The sequence below is a fragment of the Phragmites australis genome, chromosome 2 (genome assembly GCF_958298935.1).
Source record: "Phragmites australis chromosome 2, lpPhrAust1.1, whole genome shotgun sequence".
Taxonomy (NCBI): Eukaryota; Viridiplantae; Streptophyta; class Magnoliopsida; order Poales; family Poaceae; genus Phragmites; species Phragmites australis.
In genome coordinates, this window is record NC_084922.1 from 49,749,266 (window position 1) to 49,774,841 (window position 25,576).

General features: G+C 45.8%; 3 protein-coding genes across 5 annotated transcripts; 1 reads left to right on the top strand and 2 right to left on the bottom strand.

The window, feature by feature from the left end:
- Nucleotides 1–11,436: 11,436 nt before the first annotated feature.
- On the top strand, nucleotides 11,437–14,631 carry LOC133909549 (psbP domain-containing protein 7, chloroplastic-like). 2 transcript variants are annotated; one of them, XM_062352021.1, is made up of 3 exons: nucleotides 11,437–12,037; nucleotides 13,516–13,795; nucleotides 14,061–14,631. In XM_062352021.1, exons 1-3 carry the CDS (start codon nucleotides 11,467–11,469, stop codon nucleotides 14,377–14,379), a joined length of 1,170 nt encoding a protein of 389 aa, XP_062208005.1. In that variant the 5' UTR covers nucleotides 11,437–11,466; the 3' UTR covers nucleotides 14,380–14,631. The 2 variants fall into 2 exon arrangements, with proteins under 2 accessions (XP_062208005.1, XP_062208006.1); XM_062352022.1 differs by having other exon boundaries at nucleotides 13,579–13,795.
- Nucleotides 14,632–18,039: 3,408 nt separating this feature from the next.
- Nucleotides 18,040–18,856, bottom strand: LOC133908317 (probable esterase PIR7A; the record flags this gene model as incomplete). Its single annotated transcript, XM_062350306.1, has 3 exons — nucleotides 18,040–18,324; nucleotides 18,411–18,548; nucleotides 18,629–18,856. Coding segments are annotated over 3 exons (651 nt in total), but the record flags the coding sequence as incomplete, so codon positions are not given.
- A 995-nt stretch (nucleotides 18,857–19,851) lies between these two features.
- Nucleotides 19,852–21,329, bottom strand: LOC133909550 (probable esterase PIR7A). Of its 2 annotated transcripts, none has more exons than XM_062352024.1 (3): nucleotides 20,874–21,329; nucleotides 20,629–20,772; nucleotides 19,852–20,504 (listed from the first exon to the last, which is right to left on the bottom strand). In XM_062352024.1, exons 1-3 carry the CDS (start codon nucleotides 21,252–21,254, stop codon nucleotides 20,316–20,318), a joined length of 714 nt encoding a protein of 237 aa, XP_062208008.1. In that variant the 5' UTR covers nucleotides 21,255–21,329; the 3' UTR covers nucleotides 19,852–20,315. The 2 variants fall into 2 exon arrangements, with proteins under 2 accessions (XP_062208008.1, XP_062208007.1); XM_062352023.1 differs by having other exon boundaries at nucleotides 19,852–20,533; nucleotides 20,874–21,325.
- Between the last annotated feature and the right edge of the window lie 4,247 nt (nucleotides 21,330–25,576).

A 25,576-nucleotide genomic window follows, 5' to 3' on the forward strand; every position in this document is an offset into this window, starting at 1 on the left:
TTTTGTTTGGCATCTACAAGGCTGTTATTCACTAAAGACTAAATGCTATTCTGAAGAGAATAAGTATCTGCTCAATTCTTCATGGTTTACCAATTGTGGCAGAACAACGATCGGTGCCTGCATAAATAGCTACTATCTATTAACTGAGAGTATATTTCTCAAAAAATATATGGGTATGCCATTTATAATTTTCTATATCTCATATATAAGAGTGACATGTAAATACTAGTTCTTTATTTCTTCTCTTTAAACGCATTTCCAATGGTTAGAAATAGTTGCTATTTTTTAGTGAGAGAGTACACTTCTTAATATCGTGACTAACATGATTCTTTATACTTATAGATAAGAGATGAGAGCAAATACTAGCTGAGAGGAGATAAAAAACTATTACTTACAAGCCACTTCAACACCTCTTGTCCGTGAGATATAAAAAATTATGAACAGTGAGATCTGCATAAATTTTAAAAAATATACTCTCTTAATTTAAGAAATAATAGTTATCTATAACTAATAAAGATGTGTTACCCGTTGACTCAAAAGGACTGCGCGCACGTTCTGCGGCTCTGCCGATCCTACGTAGATGACCAGCGTCATAACAATGATGCGGATGGTATTTGAGCTGTGGGTAACCGACGCAGCCCTGTGCAGAGGCCTTCCTTCCATTACATGCGTTGGTCTCCTTGGCTGATGCAAGCGGTGGATTCGGCTGCTATTTTCTATCTTATATTACTTTTACTCCCTTCGAGCTTATAGACATCCTCTGTGAATATTGATATAGCACACTCTCTCATCCCCAAATGTATTGACCCTCTCTCCTCTCCCGCTTCCCTATAGCAACCGATTTGGTCTCCACTGGAGACGGATGCGGGATGGGAGGCGGAAACAAAAGTCGGTATAGTGATGCGGCCTGGCCGATGCGGTATCCGTTGGAGATGGCCTTATGCCGCAGATGTAGAAGCAATGAATCACGGCAAAACGAATGTGTAGGAGTGTAATCGGATCGGATACAGAGAGATATCGATAGTTCTATATCTTATCTTATTTTTTTTTATTAAAAACAAAACCGAACACAGATGGTGTCGAATACATATGTGGATACGGATAGTCTAGGTCAAAAATATGGATCGATACAGATCGAATATGTGATGAGTCAGATGCAAATAATGTCGATCACAAATATTTATTCGGATATTGAGTAAAAACAACAATCATATACATCATATATGTTATTATTGTTCAACTATTTCATGTATCTAAAACTTAACTACATTAGAGCTCGAACAAGCAAATTATTAATATACTCATATATAAGGAGTTATGTTAAAGTAAAATTGGAGAAGTTACTATTGGAATTTGAGGGGTCTTTCTTTAAAATTCGAATTTAAGATTGAAGTCAAATTTGGATTTGAGTAAATTCCAAAACAAAAGAAAAAAGGGAAGGCCTTGACCGGTGGGCCGCTTCCGGGCCCAAGTGGCTGAGCAGCCAACCTAGCCCGGCTGTTTTCCCTATGAACGAGCTCCCAGGGGGAGCCACTGCCGCCACTCAGCGCAGGGGGCTCCGCCCTATCCGATGTCCTATTCCGCTCTGACGGATTCGGAGGGGGGAGTTCGTGCGCTCGTGCGGATGGATAAAGCCAGATGGTTCCTCTCATTTGGATCTAATCTCCTAGGGATCTCTCCACATCTTCCTCCTTTCTGCTCTCCACTCCCTCCCCTCTCTCTCTCTCTCTCTCTCTCTCTCTCTCTCTCTCTCTCTCTCTCTCTCTCTCGGTGTCGTGTCGTGGCCACTCCGGCAAGGCTGCTTCTGACATGTTGGTGCTCTTCCACAGGTCGAGTGCCCCGTCGGCTTGCGCTTGCCGGTCTGTGCGGGCTCGGGCGCAGTTCTCTTGTGCGCTCGGTGCACGGTGGAATCGGGTCGGTGGGCTGCGTGTGGTTGTGTTGCTCGGTCGTGGCAGTGAAGGTGTTATGGTGGTCTGTGACGTGCCTTCGTGCACGTGTTTTTGCAGGTAGGGGTTACGCGTGTGATCTCTAGGCACATAGTCTTCATGTCATGCGTGTTGTTTCTCTATGTTTGAGTTGTCACGCGGGCATGCTCTGCCCGTGGTGATCATGCTCCGGTGTTGATCATCTTGGATTGGTGTTCAGTTTCTCCTCCCTAGCCGAGAGTTGGCATAGCGGCATTGTATCTCTGAGAACATTCTCCCCCATCGACCTCAGCATAGAGGGGGTGTCTATATTTTCTAGGACAACACTTTTGTGTGCCTTGTCATCCTCTTTCTCTCTGGACAGTAAGCCTGTTTAATTTCTCCCTCTTGTTTACTGTAGCATGCACTGTTTTACTTTCGCTGTCAATTCTGATAAGTTTGCATGCTAGAAGAGGTGATTGTGATGCTCTGTGATGATAACAAGCTAAGTTTGATTAGTGTGTTAATTGTGCATTTGAGCTAGGTTGTGATCACTAGTTTTGATCTTGTGATTGGTAGCTCTATCTAGCAATTGTTGTGTGCTGTGGTAGTGAGCACATTGGCTCCATGTTACCTCTGTTCAGTGGCATCGCTCTGCTGGGTCCTCTGTTGGTGGGCATCTTGTCTCCCTGCTGCTTTGTGCCCTACGTCTTAGCCTTGCTAGTCATCTGGTTGGCTGTCTGGTACTGATCTGTTGAGCTCAGTGGAGAGAAATTTGCTAATTATACTTGATCTTTAACTTGGGCAGCTCGACCTAGCTATAGTGGTGAATTTGTCACACTAATAAAGCTTAGTATGTGTTGGATGTCTGTTAATTCGGAAATCCGTACTGAGAGCAATCCTTTTAGTTTTACACTTGTTACTTTGGTTCATGTGTTATTTCACCTCTTTATGTCAACAGCCATATATGTTGTTTTTGTGAACATGAGTAGCATATGTTCAGTAATATTCACTTTTGAAATGCTCATGTTAGTTCATATGATATATGTTGTTGGCAGTTATGTTCCCTTTCACATGTTTAAATTCAGAATCAATTTAATCAGAATGTTGCTAAAATATACTTTGAAACAATAATCTAGAAAATAGAGAGTTATGACTGCTCACTCAGATGTCATTAAACCTGACATGTTCAATGACACATGCTTTAGACGCTAAAATGTTTGAGGGGAAGGTCTTTGATGGAGCATTTACATGAGTTTCAGCTCATAGTCAGGGACTTAGGCTATGTTTGGCAGTAGCTTAATTCTGTGAGCTTTTCTGAGAAGCTAGAAGCTGAAACAAACGCCTGACTTATTTGCTGGCTTATGGCTTTTCTGATAAGCAGCTTCTCATAAAATGAACTAAAAGCTGATAAGTTGGTTGAGAGTGGCTTTTCTAAAAAGCTAGTGTGATGAGAAGCTAAAAATTAAGCCTATAAACCACTCGCTTTTCTCGTAAGCTGTAACATCCTGAGTTTTAGTATGTAAATTTATTATAAATTTCACTCCAAATTAAAAAAAATTCTAATTATTTATACCAATATAAAATCAAGCAGTATATATTTGAAGTATATATGCTCGTATGTATATATTCAAATATATTGTTTGGGCTAAGTATTCCAAATAGCACCAAGATAATTTCTGAATTAATCTCTACCTTAAATTGGTTCATATGCTTTGGTTTGTGATCTTTATGGTTCTTTGTGTGGAGATTTAAATTTGAATATCTCTCAAATTCAAATCTACTCTTAGATTCTATTTAGCTCAAATCCAATTCAAGTTCAAATTTCTTGATTCAAATCATCTTAGGAAGCTCAAGATTCAAGTTCAAACCATAATTCAAATATATTTATTTGAAATGATTCAAATCTAAAGTCAAATCCAAATTCAAATATCTCATTTCAATTTAATTCCAAAACCATTTTTTTCCTTTTTCTTATTCTTCCCCAAGCCAGATTCCTCTCTCCTTCTCGGTTTTGGCCCAAGCGCCAGCCTAGCCCCTCTCTCTCTCTCCCGCGCACGCTCGGCCTAGCTCCCTCTCCTCTCTCCCTCCAGCGCGTGCTCGGCCCAGTTCCCGCGCTAGCCTGCGCTTCACGAGCCGCTCGGCCTTCTACGTGGCCAGGCGTCGCCATCCGAGTCGCGCCTGCACCTCTCTTCCCCTTTCTTCTCCCTCCAGTGCGACGCCGCACCATGCTGTCCCGTGCCATCACGATGGTCGCCTCTCTGAGTCAGCCACAACACCCCTCTGCTCCCTCGCTCTCTCTTCTCTCTTCGCCCATGCTCGCGTTGCCTATGCCTCTACGCCGCACAATTTTCACGCCCACGCACGCGTGTGGACGGCGCATGCGCCCATGTCGCGGGAAAAATGGTAGGCGCAGCTCCACCACCTCATTGCCACACTGTCGCCGATGGCCGCATGATATCATGCGCCACACCGCCTCACTGCTCCGCCTCCCTCTATAAATGGAGGCGCTCGGCCCCTCTCTCTCTCTTTGTTTACCCAATTCGTTGCCACCACAGCGCCGCCTCCACTGCCATTCCCGCTGCTGCGACCTCGCCGTCGCCAATCCACCGTCGACATGCTGCCGAGGAGCACCAGGGAGCCCTCGCCTTCCGTTCGTCGTAATCCCGACGGAAGCCCTCCTGCGCTAGTAGCCGAACAATGCTGCCATCGCCTCTTCAATGGATCACCGGCCACCGCCCTGCCGTCGCTGTTCTTGCACTCGATGAGCCTCTCAGTCCCCTCGTGCGTCCGCATAGATAGCATGTAGTCATCCTGAATCGCTGATTAGCATATAGCCACGCGTCGCCGCGTGTATTTGTCTCCGTCGCCGTGCAAGCATCGCAACCGGCGTGCGCTCTTGCTTTGTGATGTGACCAGTTGTTGTGCTGTGATGCCTTGAGGCGCTAGGCCTCTTTTTCTTGCAGGATTGGCACCTCCCCGTGTAGGGGAGGCTCTCTCTGTTTTTACCGTGCCACTGTCCCTTCTCCGACCGTCATCTGGCACCCCTCTCATCGTCGACCGCCGTCGAGATGCTCCTAACCAAGTCCGCCATGTCCCGTAGAAGCTCAGTGTCGACTTCCCATCGTGAAGCCCCGGTCGGAGTGCCCCTCCAGCAAGCTTTCCCGTGCACGCCGCCGTAGATTCCTCACTGCAGGCGTTTTCTCCCTCCCCTCCGCCGCTCACGCGCCCGCGCGCCTGCGCACTCACGCAGACTAGCCAGCGGGGCATAGCTCGACCTGGCAGAGTGGGCCAAGGCTCGGCCCAGTGGCCAGTGGCCGCGCCCCATGGGCCGGCCCAACTTCCAAGCCCAATAGCCAACCAGTCCAAGACTCGGGCAGGCCTGCACTGTGCGGGTCTAACACTTTGCAGCCTGGCCCATCCGAACCCAAGCTTGGCCCATCTAGGCCTGGGTTGAGCCCAACTCGGACCAAACTGTATTGTTCATGTGGGTCCCACTGAGTTACTATTCATATGGGCCTATGCTACTGTTCAGTGGGCCCCACTTATGGGTCCCACCTATAAATAGTATTATTTCATAATTTTCAGGTTTAATTTTCAATTAAATCTTTTAGGAGCCATAACTTCTCCGTTCTGACTTCGATTTCGGCGATTCTTTCATTGAAATTTATCTTAAATCAAGATCTACTCATCTATCATATTGTGATATCTATTAGGGATTATTTGGCTTTCTATTTGATGTTATTTGATTCTTCTCTAGTATAGCTGTTATTGATCGTAATCGCAATTGCAGAGCAATCAGAGTTCTGCAAGTGTTGCGCGGAAAGTTTCAGGAGCGAGGAGGATCTCGACTATAACCAAGAACTCGAAGAGAACTTAGGAAAAGGCAAGTCTTATCTCCTTGATCATATGGAACCTGTGTTTTCAAATAATCTACATGATCAACTTAAAACTGGACTTATATCACATGTGCTATGTATTGTACTTTTACAAACTACTTGTAGTAGTTAATCCTATTAAACACTTACCATGCTATAAATATTATCATCCAAAACACATATCATCCTAGGATTACCTATTGTTATCTATATTAATGACAAATGATGTCTTGATATCTAGCATGCTTAGGATTGAATACGTCTCCTCAAAGACGTCGCTTTTAAAACACTTATCCTCAGAGATAAGATTTATTATTATCAATGATAACTCATATACCATGAATCCTTGGTGGTTGTGAATTCCGTGATAGTTGTGAAATTCTTGATGTAGTACTCTGGACGAGGATACTCTTAGGGGCTTGAGTTACCTTTATGGTATTCATGGTTGGAAGATACTTGTCTTGGCCGTTTAAGGATCGAATCATTTCGCAATCATACCTTGGCAACCCTGTGTAACCATACGTCCTGAATAGGTAGGACTTGATTTCTCCTTCACCGGACTGAGTTGGGCATCATACTAGGAGACTGGAAGCAGCGAGCAGTCAAATGACCATCTGTCCCAAGTTGCTAGTACCGGTCTAGGCTTAAAAAGGGAGATGTAGTGTGGGTGTGCTAGTTTGGTCTTATTTGACCTGCAGCTATAGTTGCACGATTGTGTTAGGCTTATTTAGTTCTACATCTGAAGCAGTTGCTGATCATTCTGAGAGCCTCTTCCATTAAAAATTCTCATGAAGGACATTTGGGAAAAAGACTTCCCAGGGATACTGTGAATCTCTGTTCTGTCTGCTATTGTTGTTCATCAGCTATCAGTGAGTGACATGCAATATTCTCGAAATACAGAAGTTGCAAAGTTCAGCAGCCTAAAGAAAAGTATGAAGTCCTTGTTATCCAAATCCAGCTTAAAGAAAGCTATGTGCTAACTGTTGTGATCATCAGTTTTAAGTAACTGAGCTTAAATGCAAGGAACTGTGCGGTGCATCCAACTGTTTGTTACCTATTTCAGAGTTTTTAAAGTTTTAGCTTTTATGACTTGCTATGTTTTTTAGGAGTCTCCTGGAAGCTTGACCTCTGCAATATTGAGTTATTTGTTCATTATTTGAAATTTGTTGCTTCTTGTCGTAGCGGTATGGATAGACCCCTCGTGGAGTGTAGGTGCTGGTGACCACAGCAAGGAGCTTGAGGTTCAAACACAGAGAAACCGGCGAGAGAAGGAAACCTTTTATGCAAGTCAGAGGGACATCCCGTTGAATCCTAAAGATCCATGGGATCTTGAAATGTACTTTGATGATAGCCTGACCCCTGAAATTCCAATTGACCAGCCACCAGATGCTGATACCATGGAAACGGATAGCATGGGCACAACCCCTCCTAACGCTAGGTCGTTGAATATCTAACTATAGGTATATATGTATAAGAAGTATATCACACACAGATAGTGTATGTGTAACATATATTAGAAAATTTCAGATATTACAAAACCGAATCAGCGGTACCTGATACACCCGGAATCAAGAAAGTACATATCATAAAGGTTTGGATTGGTTATCCAACCCGATCCGATCAGTATTCGAAACAGATTTATCTACTTGGACATCAAGAAAGACAACTACCTATTGACTACGGTTGGATAGGAGTCGGTACCTCGCCCTTATATAAAGCGAAAAGGCTAGAGAAGATAAGGGAGAACCGGAGGCAAGTATCAAGACACTAGCAGAGAAGATATTCGGCGACTTTAGCCTTAGGTTAGATTAGATCCGATCTACTCTCTGTAATAGTTTTAGTCACATTGCTTATACTCGAGATCGTCAATATACGACAATAACATCCCCACAAAACGTAGGGTATTACTTCAATCGGAGGTCCGAACCTGTATACATCGATTGTCTCGTCTCGTGATTAATTCCTATACTCAAAGATACCCAATCAATTTACGGACATATTATCAGGAACTAATTCTCGACAGAGGTTCCTGTTGAAAATAAGTAAGTTGGACCTACTCATCAATATCTGTAGCTTTTTCTTGTTGCTTGAAAAATAAAAGAGGATATCGACTAAAGGAATTGCGCGTGGATATTGTCTTAGGCTGTTTTTCTTTTACTCTGTAGTGCGTATGTTGCGTCTTCTTTTTCTTGTTATTGTGTGATAACTGTTGTCTTTGTCTCATTATGCTAGCGTCTGTAAAGAGCCAGTTGAACTCTTTGTATTTTGCTTTTCTCCTTCTCTATAATATTTTCGGCGGCTCTCTTACCGTTCTTTTTTTTAAAAAAATCAACATCTGTAGCAGTTCCTGCTGGTGTGAATGGTGCAGCTTTTGAGCCAGACCTTGAGTTGCTTGCAGTGCTGCTCAATAATCCGCAGCTTGTCTTTGCTCTAACATCTAACCAAGGGGAGATTGTGCCAAGTGGGCAGACTGTTGCACTTCTGGATACACTGAAGCAGACTGCCCTTGGACTCTCAGAGCTGGTGAATAGTTTGGCCAATGGCGCTGGGGTTCAAAAAGAACCTGAGACTGAGACTGAACCTATCCCTGCTTCGCTTCCATAGCCAACTCCTCCGTCAGACGTAACAGCAAGGGTTTCTCTTCTGGCTCTTCATTTTTTTTTACCCGGTGTTAACTCTCTCTTCTGTGGTTTTACATATCGATACTTTCTTTGGCAGGCTGGCTGGAGACCAGAATACCCAACTCAGGTGAGGGCGCCAAACTTGCAGCAGCCACATTTGTCAAACTGGGGAGTACACCTCCTATTGTGAATACCATGCAGCAAAGTTCAAATGTTGTCAGTTCATTGCCTTCACAACCTTTATGCTTCAGTTTCTGTTTTACCGGCACAGATTCAAAGTAACGTCCCATCTCTACCTCAGTTGGTGGTCTCCATGAATCCGCCAATACAACTTGTTTCCCCTGTGAATAACCCATCTGAATAGAGCTTCAGTACATCAGCATGCCCAGCCATATGCTTCGGTGTCTGATCCTGTTGCTGTGTCTATTAATCAGTAGCCAGCGGTGAATAAACCAATCCATGGACTTCAGAATATCTCAAACCCTGCTGTACAACGTTCTTCGTTGCCTGAACTCTCTTGGCAATCTAGTGCTGCTCATGTGACCACCGCTGGACGTAGCGCAACACCTGAGCCATGGGCTGCCCGCATAACTAATTCATATGATATTCCATCAGCAAAACCAGTGCCGTATGCTAACCAGAATGTTTACAGTAACCAAAGTACACAGAATGTGTAAAATGCTTATGGTTCTGCGTCAGCCCCGTCCCATACTGTTTTCCTTTTGCCTCGTGTTGTTCGTTCGTGACCCGTTAATTCTTAGGACCTTACGCCCCTTCAGCGTGCATGTTCAGTCCTTGCGAACTCGTAGGCTGGCACGATAGAGTACTCCCTCTATTTTTCAATATTTATCATTCTTGAACAAACACATATACCAAAACATATCAAAAATAGTACAAATTTTAAATATGAAATGATAAAAATATTCTTAAAAACTAGCTAAAATATTCTAAAATCTATCATAAATAAGTGGATAAGAGATATTTTGTAAGTATAAAATTAGAAACTACGTTTAAAAAATATGAAGTGACAAGTATTTGAAAACAAATAAAATAGTCAAAAATAACAAGTATTGAAAAACGAAAAAAGTACTTTTTATCAGTTGCCCGAGAAAAGTCTAGATGATTTGGGAAAAATCTTGTTGAAAGAATTGACTGGACTCTTGCCGGGAGTAGAAATGTATTACCTTCGTTTTCAAATAGATATTTAAAATACATATAATCAAACTTTAAACACCAATATACACAAAACTATAAAAGGTTTCTCTTTTCTCTGTTTTCTGTGGCCCCGTGGAGAAATTCTCTTTTCTCTGTTTGTGGTCTTGTGGAGCACTTTTTTTTACGAGCTTCGGTTTTAAGAATACACCAAACATCCCAAAAAACATACATTCATGTGAGTAACCGGTTTTGTGTGATTTTACCGAATATTTTCTTACAATTTCAGTAGTTTTAGTAATTCTTGGTTTAGTCGGTAGTTAAGTATTCAATAGTTTAAGTAATTATAGGTTAATAAGTAGTTAGATATAGTCAGATATTAACTAGTTTTCGTAGTATAGATTGGTAGTTCTAGATTAGTTAATAGTCTTTAGGTATTTAATAATTTCAACAGTTTTAGTTTAGTCAGTAGTCCTCAAGTATTTAGCAGTTTAAGGTTAGTCACTGCTCTAAGATATTTAGTAGTTTTAGTAGTTCTAAGTTAATTATTAATGGAGTATTCAATAGTTTTAGTAATTCTAATTTTGTCAATAATCAATAATTTGATGTTAGCTAATTCTACTTTAAAAACTACTGAACTATTAAGAATTACTGAACTTTTGTTAACTATAAAACTAATAATACTTTAAAACTACTAAATATCTATTAAGCTGTAAGTATTGAACCATAATGCTATTGAACGACAAAAGAAGTAGTTTACTGCCGGAACTATCAACAAAAAATATTTTGGTACGAAAAGTTATTTTTTCTTAGTGCCAGAGAGAGCAGAGAGGAAAGGGAGATGACGATGGATCCGCGAAGGTGCCTGGGAGAACCGACGAAAGGTATCCATGTGTAGGTCATAGGACACGTCAACGTCCACGTTTTGGGCTGAGCAAGCAGGCGCGGCGACACGTGGTGCAGGCATGGGGTGCGCACAACGTGCGAGGCAAGCAGGGGCACATGACACGCGCGAACGAGCAGACGCGGCTGCAGGGGTGCAAGCGGTGCGCGGGGGCGAGCGTCGCGTGGCGCGCGCGCTGGGAATTTATTATTAGATATATATATATATATACTTCTTTATATATTTAAGATGTATATATTATTTTCTAAATATATATTTTTAAGTGAAATATATATTTTTCACAGATATATAATATTTTTTAAAATCTATATACTTCTTTGTACACGACTATTAGAGGAGAAATATGCACACTAAGAAGTAAAAAAAACTATATATATATATATATATATATATATATATATATATATATATATATATGATGTGCCTATGTACAGTATAACTGCAGCATGCGCACCAGCCACGCTCACCCAACTGAGCAATCAACTAAGCTCTGACGTGCACGTCGACCCCACTGACTCAGCGCATTCTCACCCACCTACCCCACGGATCCATCGTATAACCAAACGTGTTCTCACCTTATGATCAGCGATTACAAACAGTTACAATTACGTGTACAGAGGAGTTATAACTATAAATACAAAGTAAGTGTTACTACAGACATAGCGCGGTTAAAACTATATATATATAACGAGATTATAACTTATCTGTCTAAACTGATTAATTATTACTAATTATGATTATATTGCAATCAATAATATTATAATTATATTATTCAGTATTGTATAACTAGAGTATTTATCATATTGTAACTATTCCACACTCGATTACCCTATTACAATCTAAATATTTACCATGTTATAACTTACATATTTACCATGTTATAATTAATACTCACTTAATAAACATATTTATTAGAAACATATCGACGTACTTAACGATAAGTAAAAAAAGAAGCGGAGGTATTAGAATGACGTCCCCTTACTCCCCACCTAGAAAGAAGTAAAACGATGGCCTCACGAGCGCAGCCGATGAGCCGGAGCACATCTAGTGCACGTATGCCAGGCAGTCAGACACGCATCCCGTTGCTAGGTCGGTCACTCGGTTGGTCGGCGGAGAGCCTCCACCCGCGCCACCTCCAGAGAAAGACGCTCCGGCATGGCTCCCTAGCCCCTCTCCCCTCCGTCGCCCGCTCCCGCGTCTCGTCGAGGCAAAAACCAAACACATCAGCAGCGGGCGAGACAGGCCAAACCAACCACGCCGCCGCGATGGCCACGGCGGCCGTGGCGCGGCACCACCGCGGGGCGCCGTCGCGGTCCGGCGAGCGCTGGCGGCGGCGGCGCCGCGGCGGCATACGGTGCTCGTCGCCGGCGCAGGAGTTCGCGGCGCTGGCGTCGGTGTTCCGCCGGCGGCTGGTGGTGGGGGCCACCACGGCGGCGGCCGCGGCTGTGGGGGCCAACTTCGGCGGCGTCACGAGCTTCCTGCTGGGGCTGTCGCCGGAGCTTGGCCGCTCGCTCCGCCTCGACGTGCTCTACCCCGTCGGCGGGTTCACGCGCTGCCTCGACTCCGACAACGGGTTCGGTAAGCACACCAATCTCGCCCGCTTTCCTCCTCCCTCCTCATCTTGTCAGCCTGCCAATTGGCATTGCATGCGCTGTACCTGTACTACATGGTTTCATTTTGAAAGAGTGCCTTCAATCGCGTGCAATTGTTCGCTTCTATCTTGCTTAGTTGACTTGATTGCTTAGTGCTATAGGCAGGTACTCGACAACAAGAACACCTTTGATTGTTGCCAGTCTCTTTCCTCGTGAGACACATTGAGCTGTTGCTCTGAATTTTAAGACATCTTGTTATCTTTAAGCCTGACATTTCTTCCCTGTTCTTTTGCGAGGGAAGCCTAACGCTGTTGCTATTTTTCTTACAAAAAAGCAAACACCGAGCACCACTATATGGTCAACCGGGGCTCACACTTTACTGCAGCATGATTCATAGTGACCTGGTCTAGTGGGTACCGATCACCATTTCACACAGCGAGTAATACATCAATGCTGTTTTTTTAGATCAACATCAGTGCGTGTTTAGCTTGGCAATTTGAGGTATCACTGTGTGTACATGTTGTTGTCAAGTCGCAACTTTGCGCTCCCACCAAAAAGTACAGAAATAGGGATGCCAAGTGGTTGTGTGCACATCCCACACACAGAAAAATGAAAAAAGAAAAAGGTACAGATCCTAAATCAACTTATTTCATTGCTAATCAGACCAAAGGTAGATTAGTCTTCTGATTCTTTATTTCACTTATTTCAGAAGATTAGTTAGTTTCTTCTCATAGCAATGAAATGAAGTCATAAAGAAATATTTTTTGTGCTTCTAATAGTGAGACACTGAGTACATTCCTGAAACCTTTGTTCCAGAATCCAGTGTCAAAACAGTTTTAGCACCGAGGCAATCTTTTTTTTTTAAGCAACATCGTCTTCCTGTTTTTCAAATAGAACTCAGGCTATTGGACTAAGAAAAAAATGGGCACTTCTATATTCCAACGTGGCTACCAGCACGAGTGGCTACAAAAATAGTGGTCCTTGATGCTGCCAGTTACTATACCCGACCTGCATATCTTGCCTCTAATGGGGTTGTATATGTGGATCATGGGCTATCTGGTGCCACATTTAGGACCAGGAATTGCACACCTGGGTTCCATGCAATCGCAACTGATCATCGCTGGCGTCTGGACGGTGATTTTCATTAGATAACGTATTTGGGTGTCTGTTTTGCTGGATGTGTTCCATTTTTTTTCTCTAACACGTAGGAGAACTGCGCGTCATTGTATTAAGAAGAAAAGTGACTTAGTTTATAAGAAAAATCAGATCCGAAAACCTTAACAGACACTGCATTACAACCCGTGGATGTGTTCCCCTGAGGGACAGGATATCATAAGCGTGAATATTTTTTAGAAAAAAAAATGATTTTTAAAAAGAGGTGCTGATTTTTACAAAAGAGGTGCTAATAAGAGGAGTTGTATGAAGTGTCTACTACCTATTAGTGACAAGCGATTTCGTTGTCAGTTTCAGTATACATCTGCTTTCTGCCAGTTTACGGGGTACATCTGCTTTCTGTGAATGATGCAGAATTCATCTATCCGTCAAGTTGGGTTGGAGATCAGACTTTACTATACAGAGAAGTGAAGAAAGCAGAATTGCAAAGATCACTAGATCCCCCGCCGATCGGAAGACCTCCATCTCGACCTCGAAACATTAGTGAACCTGTGGCAGCTTTTGGCGCCCCGGGGTCGAATGGGGAGCTCAACGTCAGTGTCATTGTCTCACCTGTACCACGAGACTTCTCGTAAGTCCACTTAATTTCTCAGTTGTGGCTGGCTCCTTCAAGCTTATTTAATCAATCTATTTTTTTTTTTTGCGACGATATTTAATCAATCTATTTGACTATTTGAGTTTCACATATCGCAAAGTCACAGAAGTTAAAGGCCATCTAAACTTATCTGAAAAATCTTCTGAGTCTGATGACTCTTGATAGACATCTTTTGGCCAAATTATCATTATGCAGTGTAACATAGTTTCCACTAACAAAGCAGTTCAATTGTTTGAAACAGGATCGAGGCATTCGGTGGACCGAAAGATGTCGGGGAAGTGGTGCTCAGGAGGATTGCCAGGACAAAGCGAGGTCCTGATATCAACGCTACTCTTATTGATGCTGCCTTGAGAGAAGATGCAGTGAACAATGTGAAATACTACAAGCTGGAGTTCCGAGTGGAAAGCCCTTCTTTCCGACGGCACAATGTTGCGGTCTGCTGCGCAAGGGATGGCAAACTCTACACCTTGAATGCGCAAGCACCGGAGTCCGCGTGGAAAGCTGTTCAGAAAGTGTTCTTTTCAATGGCGGATTCCTTCAGTCTGGTGGTTTATGCTTGATGTCGTTGACACACAGTTTTGTACCGTCGAGCCTTTTCGTTTGTAGTGTGTAGCTTCTCAAGCTCCAGACGAGATACCATGGTTTCATTAGAGGACTAGTAGCGATTAATGTATCATAAAAGTTCTTGTTGCAACCATGCCTGAAGCTTTCTTCTGCCTAGAGAACCTCGCTAATCGTATTTCACGATGTAGATCCAGACTTGCTGCCACCATTTCATCGATGAACAAGCAATTCAGCATTGTTTGAGAACATTGGCAAATGACAAGCTCCCTGCAACCCCGGCGTCAGGACGTGCCCCTTCGCCACCGCATCATTCAGGAACCGTAGCGACGGCCTCACCAGCGTCAGATTCAGCATGGCAGAGGTAGCAGGAAGGATGCGGCTAGTCCGTTTGTGTTTCAGGAACTGACGCCATTGTTACCTACCTCAGGAGGGCTGCGCTGATACAATCTCGTCTCCTGTGGCCCAAGTATCCTGGCCATTGTTACAAGCAGAGCTGCTTCTGCTGCATATGTCCACATGCACAAGTTCTTCTTGAGCACAATTTCTCCCTCTACAGGCCGTATTACTCTGACTTTTCGTAGGATGATTCCTCAATCTCCTTTTCTTCTCCATGAGTGGTCGCTTGGTTTTTGCACGACTGCGCCATCAGCAAAACTGCAATTGGAGATTTTCCGAGCTGCAGTTTCTCTTTTTCATATATCGCTCTAGAGATCAAATCGGAGTTTGAAATTTCGCACAATGGTCCGGCCCTCGACTCCCGCGATCGGCAAACGGCGACTATTCAGTATCACGGGATGATCGTTGTTTCATTTACCGACCATCCGGCAGCGATTTCTCTCTTTAATTTCTCCTTATGGAGATCGAATCAAAGTCCGAAAAGTTACAGGACGATGCTTTTGTTACCTGAAATTTTATAACTAATTGACGGTCTATCTTGATCTTTGAAATATTTAATTCTATCTCTTAGTATTTTTTGACACATATATGGGATAGAACCTCTCGCTGTAAAGAAAAAAAAAATCCCTACATTGTATTTTTTGTGTAATTATTTTCTTAAAAGATCTCTACACTACATCCAGTAGCAGAGGTTTTTCAACACGTTATCAACATAAAGCTCTATCAAAGATCAAACTAGTGGGAAGAATCCACCAGCGACCAATCTGCATTGCATCGACTGTCGTCAAGCTAGCAAGTCATGAACTAGCCTATATGCCCTATGCACCATAAATATGTTCATAAGAACTGAACGGTACGAGATCAGTTTGGTATGTTGTTCTTGTTGTTATTGTTTTTACGTCAAAATAGATCTGTGAATCATACGAACAGTAGCGTGAATCACATGAATAATATCATGAATAGCATCGCAATGAACACGGCGTAGAACTAATGGAGCCCGCAGCGGTCACCACGCCACCAGCCGGAATTCGACGGTCGTCCCTCTACACAAGAACACGGTGTCTCGAAGGTCATCGCCACAGATCAAGAAAAAAAAAGGAGGAGGCCACCCGAAGCGGCGCCATCGCTTCACTGCATCGCGGGGCCACTAGTGCTACTGCCTTTGTGCCACCCGTAGTGGTGCTGCCGCATTGCCGTGCGCTGCCACCCGATGCCGAGCTTGACCTGCCGAGCAGCACCCAGCTTGAAGCCAGTGGCCCGCCACCACCAGCGTGCTACTCGCCTCCACTCCGACCATGGCACACCGCTCAAAGCTGGCCGCCTGCCACTGCCTTGCTCGCAGTGCGCCCGAAGCCGCCCAAAGCACGCGTCGTTGCAACCCCGTCGGAGCGTCGCACCACCATTAAAAGTGCGTGAAGGATATTCTGCGTTACTTGCAAGATAACAAAGATTTAGGTCTATTTTTTAGAAAGAATCAGGAGCTAAGTGTAGTTAGATGTGCAGATGCTAGGTATCTATCAGACCCGTATATAGCGAAATCATAGACTGATTATGTTTTCCTATATGGTGAAACTGCAATATTCTAGAAATCGTCAAAATAAATTTTATCTATTTCGATGAACCACTTGAAAATAATAGCTTTATATGAAGCCATACAGGAATGTGCACGGCTAAGAAGAGTGATCAATCATATCTAGCAGTCATATGGTTTGAACACTACTAACATTCCCACCATTATCTATGAAGATAATATTGCATATGTTGCACATGTGCAATCCGTATATGTGAAAAGTAACTTAACGAAGCATATCAACCTTAAGTTCTTTTATGCTCATGAATTGTATAAAATGAATGAAATAAAGGTAATGTATATCAAATTATGTGAAAATCTTGCAGATTTATTCATAAGTCTCTTCCTTCATCTAGTTTCGAAAGATGTGTTCGTGGTATTGGGATGATGAGTCTTAGAGAGTTGCACATTTCAGAAGCAAAATTTTCACATAATACCGATACCAGGAATTAAATCTTAGTCAAGACGATTAAGTGCCTAATGTTAATTATAAAGATTATATGAAGTATTTTGAGTGGATTATACTATTTTTCTCTTAAACGAGTTTTCCTTAAGTTTCTCATGATAAGCTTTTTAATGAGGCAATTCGTGTGACTATGTTGCGAGCTATGTACTCTTTCTCCTAATTGTTTTCACTGAGTTTTTGTAGAGTTTGGATAAGACATATACATTTCACGAGAAGTGCTCAAGGAAAGTGTTAGGAAACCTGGAGTTTTATAATTAATTGTGAGTTCGTATTAATCTCTTGAAAGATTCGATTATATCTCTTAGTAGTTTTTGATATTATATATACGAGGTAGAATCTCTTATTGTAAACACAGATGAATAAAGAAGAGAGTTTTTTCTTTACATTGTATATTCTTTATGCAATTATTATTTTAAGGGATCTTTGTACTGTACCCGGTAGCAGTAGTTCCTCGACAGCTTTTGTGTCACCATTCTTCATGAATTTCCGCTCGATTATAGCTCGTTCATCCCGCAATCAATTGGTTATTATCCGGTATTTGAGGGGTGGTTGTTATTTAGATCATTCCTAACCATATTCTCTTTATTTCATTCCCTTTCTGATTTCCTCTTTTGTTTCTATTTCCTTTATTTAGACCATATCTCTAATAACTTCCATTTGAGGGGATTCATAAATAGAAAGGAGAGTGAATCCCAAAGTGAAGTGAATGAAGATAGGAATACTTTCGTGACAAGAAAAAAAAATCGTTGAAACATTGAAATGAACAAAAAAAAAATCCATTCACAAATAAAAATAAAACACGAAAGAATACAGTGGGAGATGACCTTAGTTTATCGAGCACACCAGTATAAACGTATCTTTCCCGTTTCTCTCTGCAGATCACATCACAGCCTGAAATTTTGTACCATGCTTGTACGATCCATTCCCCATCTCGATAATTTTTCCAGGGATTTTAGCGCACCTGTGACGCCGGCAAACATGGATCTGCGGTGGTCGTTATTTGGCTTACCGACCCTCCGGACCTCTGTTTCACTCTGCTGCATGTACAAGTATTTACGAGTGATCTAGCAGAGTTCTCATAAGTAATGTAATCTTATTTCCTGATGTAGATGCAAACTTCTTGTGACGATTTCTCTGAAGAACAATTCAGCATTCATACTTTGAACACTCGTTTTGCTGATTGGTACATGATCAGCTTTAGCCTTTAAGAGCAGGAGATGCTTCTCAAGAGTACTTGTTGGCTATCTCCATGAGTAGCTTTGAGAGCTCCCTTGGCGTCGAGAACATTGGCATATGATCAGTTCCCTGCAACACCCTCACCTCCGCGCCGGGGTTCCACGAGGCCACCCGCCGCTGGAACTCGGCCGACCACGACGCGTCGTCCTCGGCGACCACGCACACGCGCCTCACTGCGCCGTACTGCTCTGCCGTCAGCACGTTCCCCTTCATCGTCGCGTCGTTCAGGGTCCGCCGCCGTGGCCTCACCATCGCCATTGCCAGGGTCAGGTCCTGCATTGCAGCATCAGAGCGAGCAGGAAGAAGGTGATCATATGCAAGGATATGCGTTTCAGGGACTGAATGCCATTGTTAACTACCTCATGAGGGCTGAGCTGATACAATCTCTGTGCCAAGTACTGTGGTCCGAGCAGAAATGACTCTACCGGATGCTGGGGATCGCCGCTGGTTCCCAATGTGCGGTCTATGTAGAAATCTGGTCCCGTTTCTTGGGAAAACTAGTAGACCAGACTATCGATCATGGTTAGGGAGAAAACGGGCAGTCCAGATCGAGAAGGAAAATCCCACGGAGGCGTACCTGTTCGAAGACGAGCGTCATGGGCTTCCCGGCGGCGGGCATGGCGGCCGAGACGAAGACGGCGACGGCGACGGCGACCTTATCCGGGTACCTCTCCATGGCCTGGGCGAGGCTCTGCCCGCCGAAGCTGTGGCCGACGAGCACCGCCATTTCTCCGGGCGGCAGCGCGGCCACCGAGTCCAGCAGCGGTCGGCTGTACTCCTCGAAGGACACCACCTCCTCGGCGCGCGCAGGGCATGATTGTTTTTATTGTGATTCTAATAATCCAGATATTGATTCTCACAATCTAAAATCTAGATTGTTAAAATCTGGATTATAAAATTTAAAACAAATAACACAAGATTATTAGATTATCCCCCCCCCCCCACACCGCCTGTCCTATCATCGGTCGCCCCGTGCGCCTCACGGACCTCATGCCCAATCACGTCGCGCCCCGGATGATCCAAGACTGGTTCATCGCCAACCACACACACGAGGCTGGAGCGAGTGCCCAGGACTAGGGGTGTCCCTCGTGGAGGTTGACGCGGCCGACACGATCGCAAATATCTCTTCTGTGGCCAGGCGCGGGGGCGCGATAGCATGCGGGGTGGCCGTGGCTAGGGCGAGGGCGCTCGAGAAGGAGAGTGGCTAGAACAGGCGGTGCCTCGCGGCGGTAGGCGCAACACTCGAGTTGTCGGTGGCGTTCGAGTGCCTCGCCGACGAGCTCATCGAGGGTATCGGCGTAGTCTCGGGTGCAATGGGGGCGATTCTTACTGCGTTGACAGTGTTCTTCCCACTCGACGATGAGGCACGATGTTGCATTGCCTCTCTGACCTCACTTAAGTTCCTCGTCTCACTGATGTGCCACGACGAGCTTGTCGCGTGGGCCAGCACCACCATCTAGTTCGTCCTCATCGGCCGTAACCCGAACAAGCTAGCCGTCTTGGCTGTGGATATCGAGGCCAAGCACCCCAAGGTTCCTAAGGTGCGGACCTTTGTGCTCGATTTCGCCGGTGAGGTGCTTGGGGCCGGGGTGGAGGCGCTGAAGGAGGCCATCCGGGGCTTGCGCTGAAGGAGTCCTCGTCAAAATGCCGGAGAGGAAACGAAGAGAGAGAGGAGAGACCAAACATTATGCTTGTAATGATAACGGTGGATAAATATGTATTATAATATGATAGAAGTAACATTTTTCTAAATTATAAGTGTGGCATAACCCTGTCTCAAATTGTGGAATCTGTATTGTAAAATCAATATGTTTATTTTCGATTATAATTTTAAAAGATAGAATCCACAATCATAATAAAAGACAATCATGCCCTTAGAAGGCCTTAAGACACTTGAAAATTTCTTTTCTCATACACCACCATCCCCAAGCACAAATCTAAGCCATCAAAATTCATGTGTTGAAGCCCTTAAAACGCTAAGTGAGATTTAGAAAACCCCAAACTATACACCGGATCTGCTACAAACGATAGGTTTCCGAACAAGAACACTTCGCTATATATATATGAGTGCTTCTACTTTCACGATACAATGGCGCGGCAGCTCCGAACGGGCTTATCACACATGCATCATTCTTGTTTGATCAGTAACTTTGGGGTGTCTCCCAGCGAGCAACAACAGACGTACGTTTCCTCAGCTGTACTTCTCAGCCACCTCCATGATCAGCTGAGAGAGCTCCACTGGTTTGCACAACATTGGCATGTGATCAGCTCCCTCGATGACCCTCACCTCCACGCCGGGGCCGCAGGAGGCCGCCACCCGCCGCTGGTCCCCCGCCGGCCACGTCTTGTCTTCGTCGGCGATGACGAACACGCGGCTCACCGCCCCGTACTTGCCCTCCGTCAGAACGTTCTCCCCGATCATCGCGTTGTCCGTGCGGTGCATCTGCGCCGGCCTAACCAGCATCCTTGCAAGTGTCAGATCCTGCAGTTTGATTCGATGCATAAGTAGTCGCCGCACCAACTAATCAGCACCGTTCATAGCTGAAACTGGACAGCACGTAGTAGCTGTGTTAGTACCTCGGGGGGGCTGAGCTGATACATGTTCCGTGACAAGAACTCCGGGCCCAGTAGAAATGTCTGCACCGGATTCCCCGAGTCGTTCTCGACGATCCCAAATGTGCTATCCAGAAAGAATTCCGTCGTAGAACTCGCTTTCAGGTTCTAATATACGTGGGTTGTCATCAGAAAAAAGGATCGTGTTGGTTCTTGATACACGACAAACGAATGATCGATCGATTGCATATATACTTAGGAGTACAAACCTGTTCCAACAGGTCGGACATGGGCCGACCGACGGTGGGCATGGCCGCCGAGACGAACACGGCGACGGCGACCTTGTCCGGGTATCTCTCCATGGCGAGCGAAATGTTGTGCCCGCCGAAGCTGTGCCCGACGAGGACGACCTTCTCCCCCGGCGGCACGTTGGCCACGGCGTCGAGCAGCGGCCGGGAGAACTCCTCGAACGAGCGCACCTCCTCAGCGCGCACGGCGCTGGCGCCGCACGCGACCAGGTCGAGCGCGGTGACGCGGTGCCCCGCGGACTGGAGCACGGTGGCCACCTTGTACCAGCACCACGCGCCGTGGCAGAGGCCGTGCACGAGGACGAAGTGGTGCCTCTGCTGCTGGTTCTTGTCCTTCTCCATCGCTTACTACAGTAGGAAACGGAGAGGCGAACGCAATTGGAGTGCGAGGCCCCTCACTGGTCACCCACATACATATATTGCATGCACATTGGCATCTTGTTTATGAGTTGTAGTGCACTCGCTGTTCGATTATTACATTTTTGACCGGAAATTCGCCTGAATGGGACAGAGGCACAACGCTAGAAGGTGATCTGATTCTTCCTGCTTTCTTTTTCTTTTTTCTTTGCTTCTAGAAGCACCTGCCTCAGATTCTGAGTAGCTATAGAGTGTGTGTCGCTGTCCAGCGCCCCGCCCCCCCCCCCCCCCTCCCTCGCCTTGACTTGGCGTGGAAGAACGCCGGCAATATTTGGATGCTTCGCAAACTCATCAGGTTGATGGGAAAGGCAAAGCTGCTTGGAACCGGATCCTCTCATTTCGCAAGAGCAAAGTCAGAGAAGAACAGTAATATGGAGCTGCGTGAATAGGGATTTGCGGTCAGGAAATACTATAGTAAAATATTGTACCGAAAATTAATGTACGACAAATTACTGTGGTGATCGGTAAGTGCCTATCTTTTAAATAGTATGGCTGAGAATGGCTCAAAGTCAGGATACTTCGGCCCTCTGACGTTCTTAGCAAAGTCCATCAAGCCTGCTTGTACCAGCAACTGCAGGTAAGAAGATATGGTACCACATAAGTCTGTATTATGATTCACTAGTCCATCAAGCCTTGCACATGCGAGAGCTGAAAATATTTTTAGAAAATAAATGGATAAATTTTTTTCTCCAATACGCAGGAGAGCTACGCACCATTGAATTAAGGAGAATAAATAAAGTTTAAGATATACCACAACCGCAAACGGTCAAAAGAAAGAAACGGAACAAAGAGAAATACAAAGCTCTGGCGGTCAGAAACTAATCAAGAAACTACCGGTGGCGACGAGACAGAGCAGCCGGTCTTAGAACACTGAGCCGAAGGTGTGTAGCTGGACGCAGAGGGCGGCCAGATTCGTAGCTCCGGCCGCACACCAACAAGCAGTGTCCTCCCAAATCTTAGCTGCAAGGGCGTCGGAGGAGGCACGGCGTCCATAGAAGATGATATCCTTATGCGATAGTCATACGCTAGCCGTGAGGAGAATTAGGGAGTTGAGACCTTTCCTAAGGTTGTTGGCGACGCGAGCACGCAGACTGGCCCACCAGCCGAAGAAAACAAGCTCGTCGGACGAGGTTGAGGTCCCCAGCACCCGCCACCAAAGGTCACGGGCCAGCACGCAGTGAAGGAGAAGATGGTCCACAGTCTCGGAACCCTGTGAACAATGGGTGCAAAGATCGTCCAACTGCAGACCAAAGCATTTCCGACAAGCGGCGGTCCACAAACGGTCATGCATCCCGAGCCAACCGAAAAACTTCACTTTTGCTGGCGCCCAAACTTTCCAAAGAAGAGAACCGACAGCGAACCGCGTGGATCCATGGAAGAGGACTTTGTACGTCGATTGAGTAGTGTATACACCACCTGAGTTCCATTTCCAAATGGCACGATCATCCTCCCCAGTGAGAATAACCAGCTGCAGCCGAGTGCAAGGAATTGAGATAATGCGGGGAAGGATAAGGAGCTAGTGATATCCTAAATCCACCGATGATCGGACAAAGCCTCACGGACGGTCCTGCGATGTCTGCAAGCAGCAGAGACACAGAGTAAGAGGTTCGGAGCTAAGGCTTGGATTGAGCGGCCGTCAAGCCATGCATCTTTCCAGAACAAAGTTGCGTTCCCATTGCTAACAACAAAGGTGACCGAAGCGTCGAAGAGGGCTTGGACAGCGCGCTCATGGCGCAGAGGAAGGGCGGCTCAGGGTCTAGGCGGAGTCCCCATTTGCCACCATAGCCATCGAAGGCGAAGCGCAATGTCAGCCATCCGGAGGTCCGTAATTCTCAAGCCGTCGTAGCAAGTCGGCCTGCAGACACGCGGGCAGAATAGGGCACAGCGTCCCCTGAACAGAGCTCGTTCACTGGTCCAAAGAAATGCCTTTCGAATCTTATTGATCTCCTTGACAACCCAAGAAGGTATGGCGATGGACATCAGGGTGTGAATAGGAGAAGCGGACAAGATCGCCCGCTCTAGGATGACTCGCCCCGACCTAGAAATAAGCTCAGCTTGCCAAGCTGGTAATTTGGAAGCGACTCTGTCGATCAGAGGCTGAAGATGACAACAACGCAGACGCCCAGGGGTGAGAGGCACTCCGAGGTATGAGATGGGGGAGGAGGCCAAGTCGCAAGGCAGGAGATCCCTGATGATGCTGATGTCGGCGTCAGAGCAAGAAATTGGCATCGCCGCACACTTGCTCAGGTTTGTCAGCAAGCCAGAGCACAAACCGAAGAAGTGCAGTATTTTCAGATGGGCGGCAATGTCCTAGCGAGTAGGGGAGAGGAAGATCACGACATCGTCAGCGTACAAGGAGCACCGGTGCAAGATAGAGCGATGTCCCGTGGGAGCGATCACGTCCGCCTCCCCCGCCTTAGTGAGAATCTGAGTGAGGACGTCCATAACCATGACGAAGAGGAATGGGGAAAGGGAGTCTCCTTGCCGCAGCCCCCTGGTGTGGAAAATCCTGGGGCCAGGGAAGGAGTTTAGCAAAATCTGAGATGACGAAGAGCCTAAAATGGCTTCGAACAAGCCACACCAATGGTGGCCGAAACCCCTAACGCTGAGGACCTCTAGGAGGAAGGACCAATTAACAGAATTGAAGGCCTTGGAAATGTCCACCTTGAAGAGGATCTTCGGGATCTTTGAATGTTTGAGGACTCGAGCAGTCGAATGAACCAACTTGAAGTTATTGCGAATCGACCTCCTAGCGATGAAGGCGCTTTAGCTGTTAGATATCAGGTCTTTTAGCTTTGGAGAGAGGCGGATCGCCATGAGCTTAGTGACGATTTTGCCGAAGCTGTGAATAAGATTGATAGGCTAAAAATCGGAAGGCAAGGCAGCCCCTGCTCTCTTAGGCAGCAGAGTTACGAAGGCGCTGTTTAGCCCTTGGAGCCCACGATGATCGCCCTGATAGAAAGCGTCGATGGCAAAGGTGAGGTCGCCTTTAATGATCGGCCAAGCCGCCTAGTAGAATTCCGTCGTGAAGCCGTTGGGCCCAAGAGCCTTATTGAGCGGAAGATGCTTAATGGCCTGGAAGATCTCCGACTCATAGAACGGAGAATCAAGGAACTGAAGGTCCAAGAGGGAGAGACCCAGCTCGCTCAACTCCATGGAATGAGCCCTTGTGGAGGCATCGCCGAGCACGGAGACGAAGTGTTTGTACAACAGTGCTTCCATGTCAGAGTGCGAGGAGACGGACCCAGCGTGAGAAGAGAGCGAAAGGATGCTATTCTTCCACGATCTAAAGCTGGCAAAGGAATGGAACAGTCTTGAGTTGGCGTAGCCGTCCTTGATCTAGGCCAGTCGGGAGAAGCACCGCGCGATGGAGCGCTCGAGGGAGGCAAGGCCGAGGGGAATACGCTTGAGATGCTTACAGAGGATGACCTCCGGGGGAGACAATGTCCTGAAGTCCTGCGCAAAGTCAAGCTGGAGGATCACTTCCCTGGCGATGAGCAGTTGCTCCCGGAGATTACCGATCATTTTACTGCTCCAGCTCTGCAGGGTCCTTGCCATGCGCCAGAGCAAGATACCAAGGCGGGCGACCTCAAGGAAGCCCGACTGCTTAGTCCAAAAGGACTCAAAGTGGAAACGACGTCTGCGTCGGGAAGAGACGGAGGAGGTAAGGAGAAGCGGGCAGTGATCGGAGGAATCAGACGACAGAGCTTGCAGCATACAGTCCGGAAATAAGGCATCCCATTCTGAAGAGGTGAGCGCCCTATCCAGCCTGACAAGAGTTGGGGAGGCCTGCTCGTTGGACCACGTGAAGCGCTGGAACGACGCTAAGGATCTCTTGTTAATGTTAGCGTTGTTCTTCTCAGCCGTGGATGAAATGAGGTTAAAGTTGCCGATTAGTAGCCACGGTCCAGGCAAAAGGGCCCGAGCACTGACCAGCTCGGCTAAGAAGGGCTCCATGCAGCGACCGTCTAGAGGCTCGTAGACAACAGACAAATGGAAGGAGTCTATCATTGGCGCGGTGACTGTAACATTAATAGAGAATTGCAACACCTGGGCAACGGAAACTGTAAAAGGCGAACGACAAGCCACGATCACGCCCCGTCTGGTTCCACTGGCAGCAAAAGCGAGTAAGAGGTGAAAGAAGGGCCACAAATCTCGCTGATTAAGTAAGGTGAAACATTGGAAAGCTTCTTTTCTTGCAGACACACGATCGAAGCGTTGACGTCGGAAACTAAGGAATGAACTAC

Coding starts and splice junctions, on each gene's coding strand:
- LOC133909549 (XM_062352021.1), top strand. CDS start 11,467: ATGGCCTCACGAGCGCAGCCGATGAGCCGGAGCACATCTAGTGCACGT. Junction 12,038..13,515: donor CGACTCCGACAACGGGTTCG/GTAAGCACACCA, acceptor TTTCGTTGTCAG/TTTCAGTATACATCTGCTTT. Junction 13,796..14,060: donor CCTGTACCACGAGACTTCTC/GTAAGTCCACTT, acceptor TGTTTGAAACAG/GATCGAGGCATTCGGTGGAC.
- LOC133909550 (XM_062352023.1), bottom strand. CDS start 21,254: ATGGAGAAGGACAAGAACCAGCAGCAGAGGCACCACTTCGTCCTCGTG. Junction 20,773..20,873: donor TGTCCGACCTGTTGGAACAG/GTTTGTACTCCT, acceptor CACGTATATTAG/AACCTGAAAGCGAGTTCTAC. Junction 20,534..20,628: donor ATCAGCTCAGCCCCCCCGAG/GTACTAACACAG, acceptor ATCAAACTGCAG/GATCTGACACTTGCAAGGAT.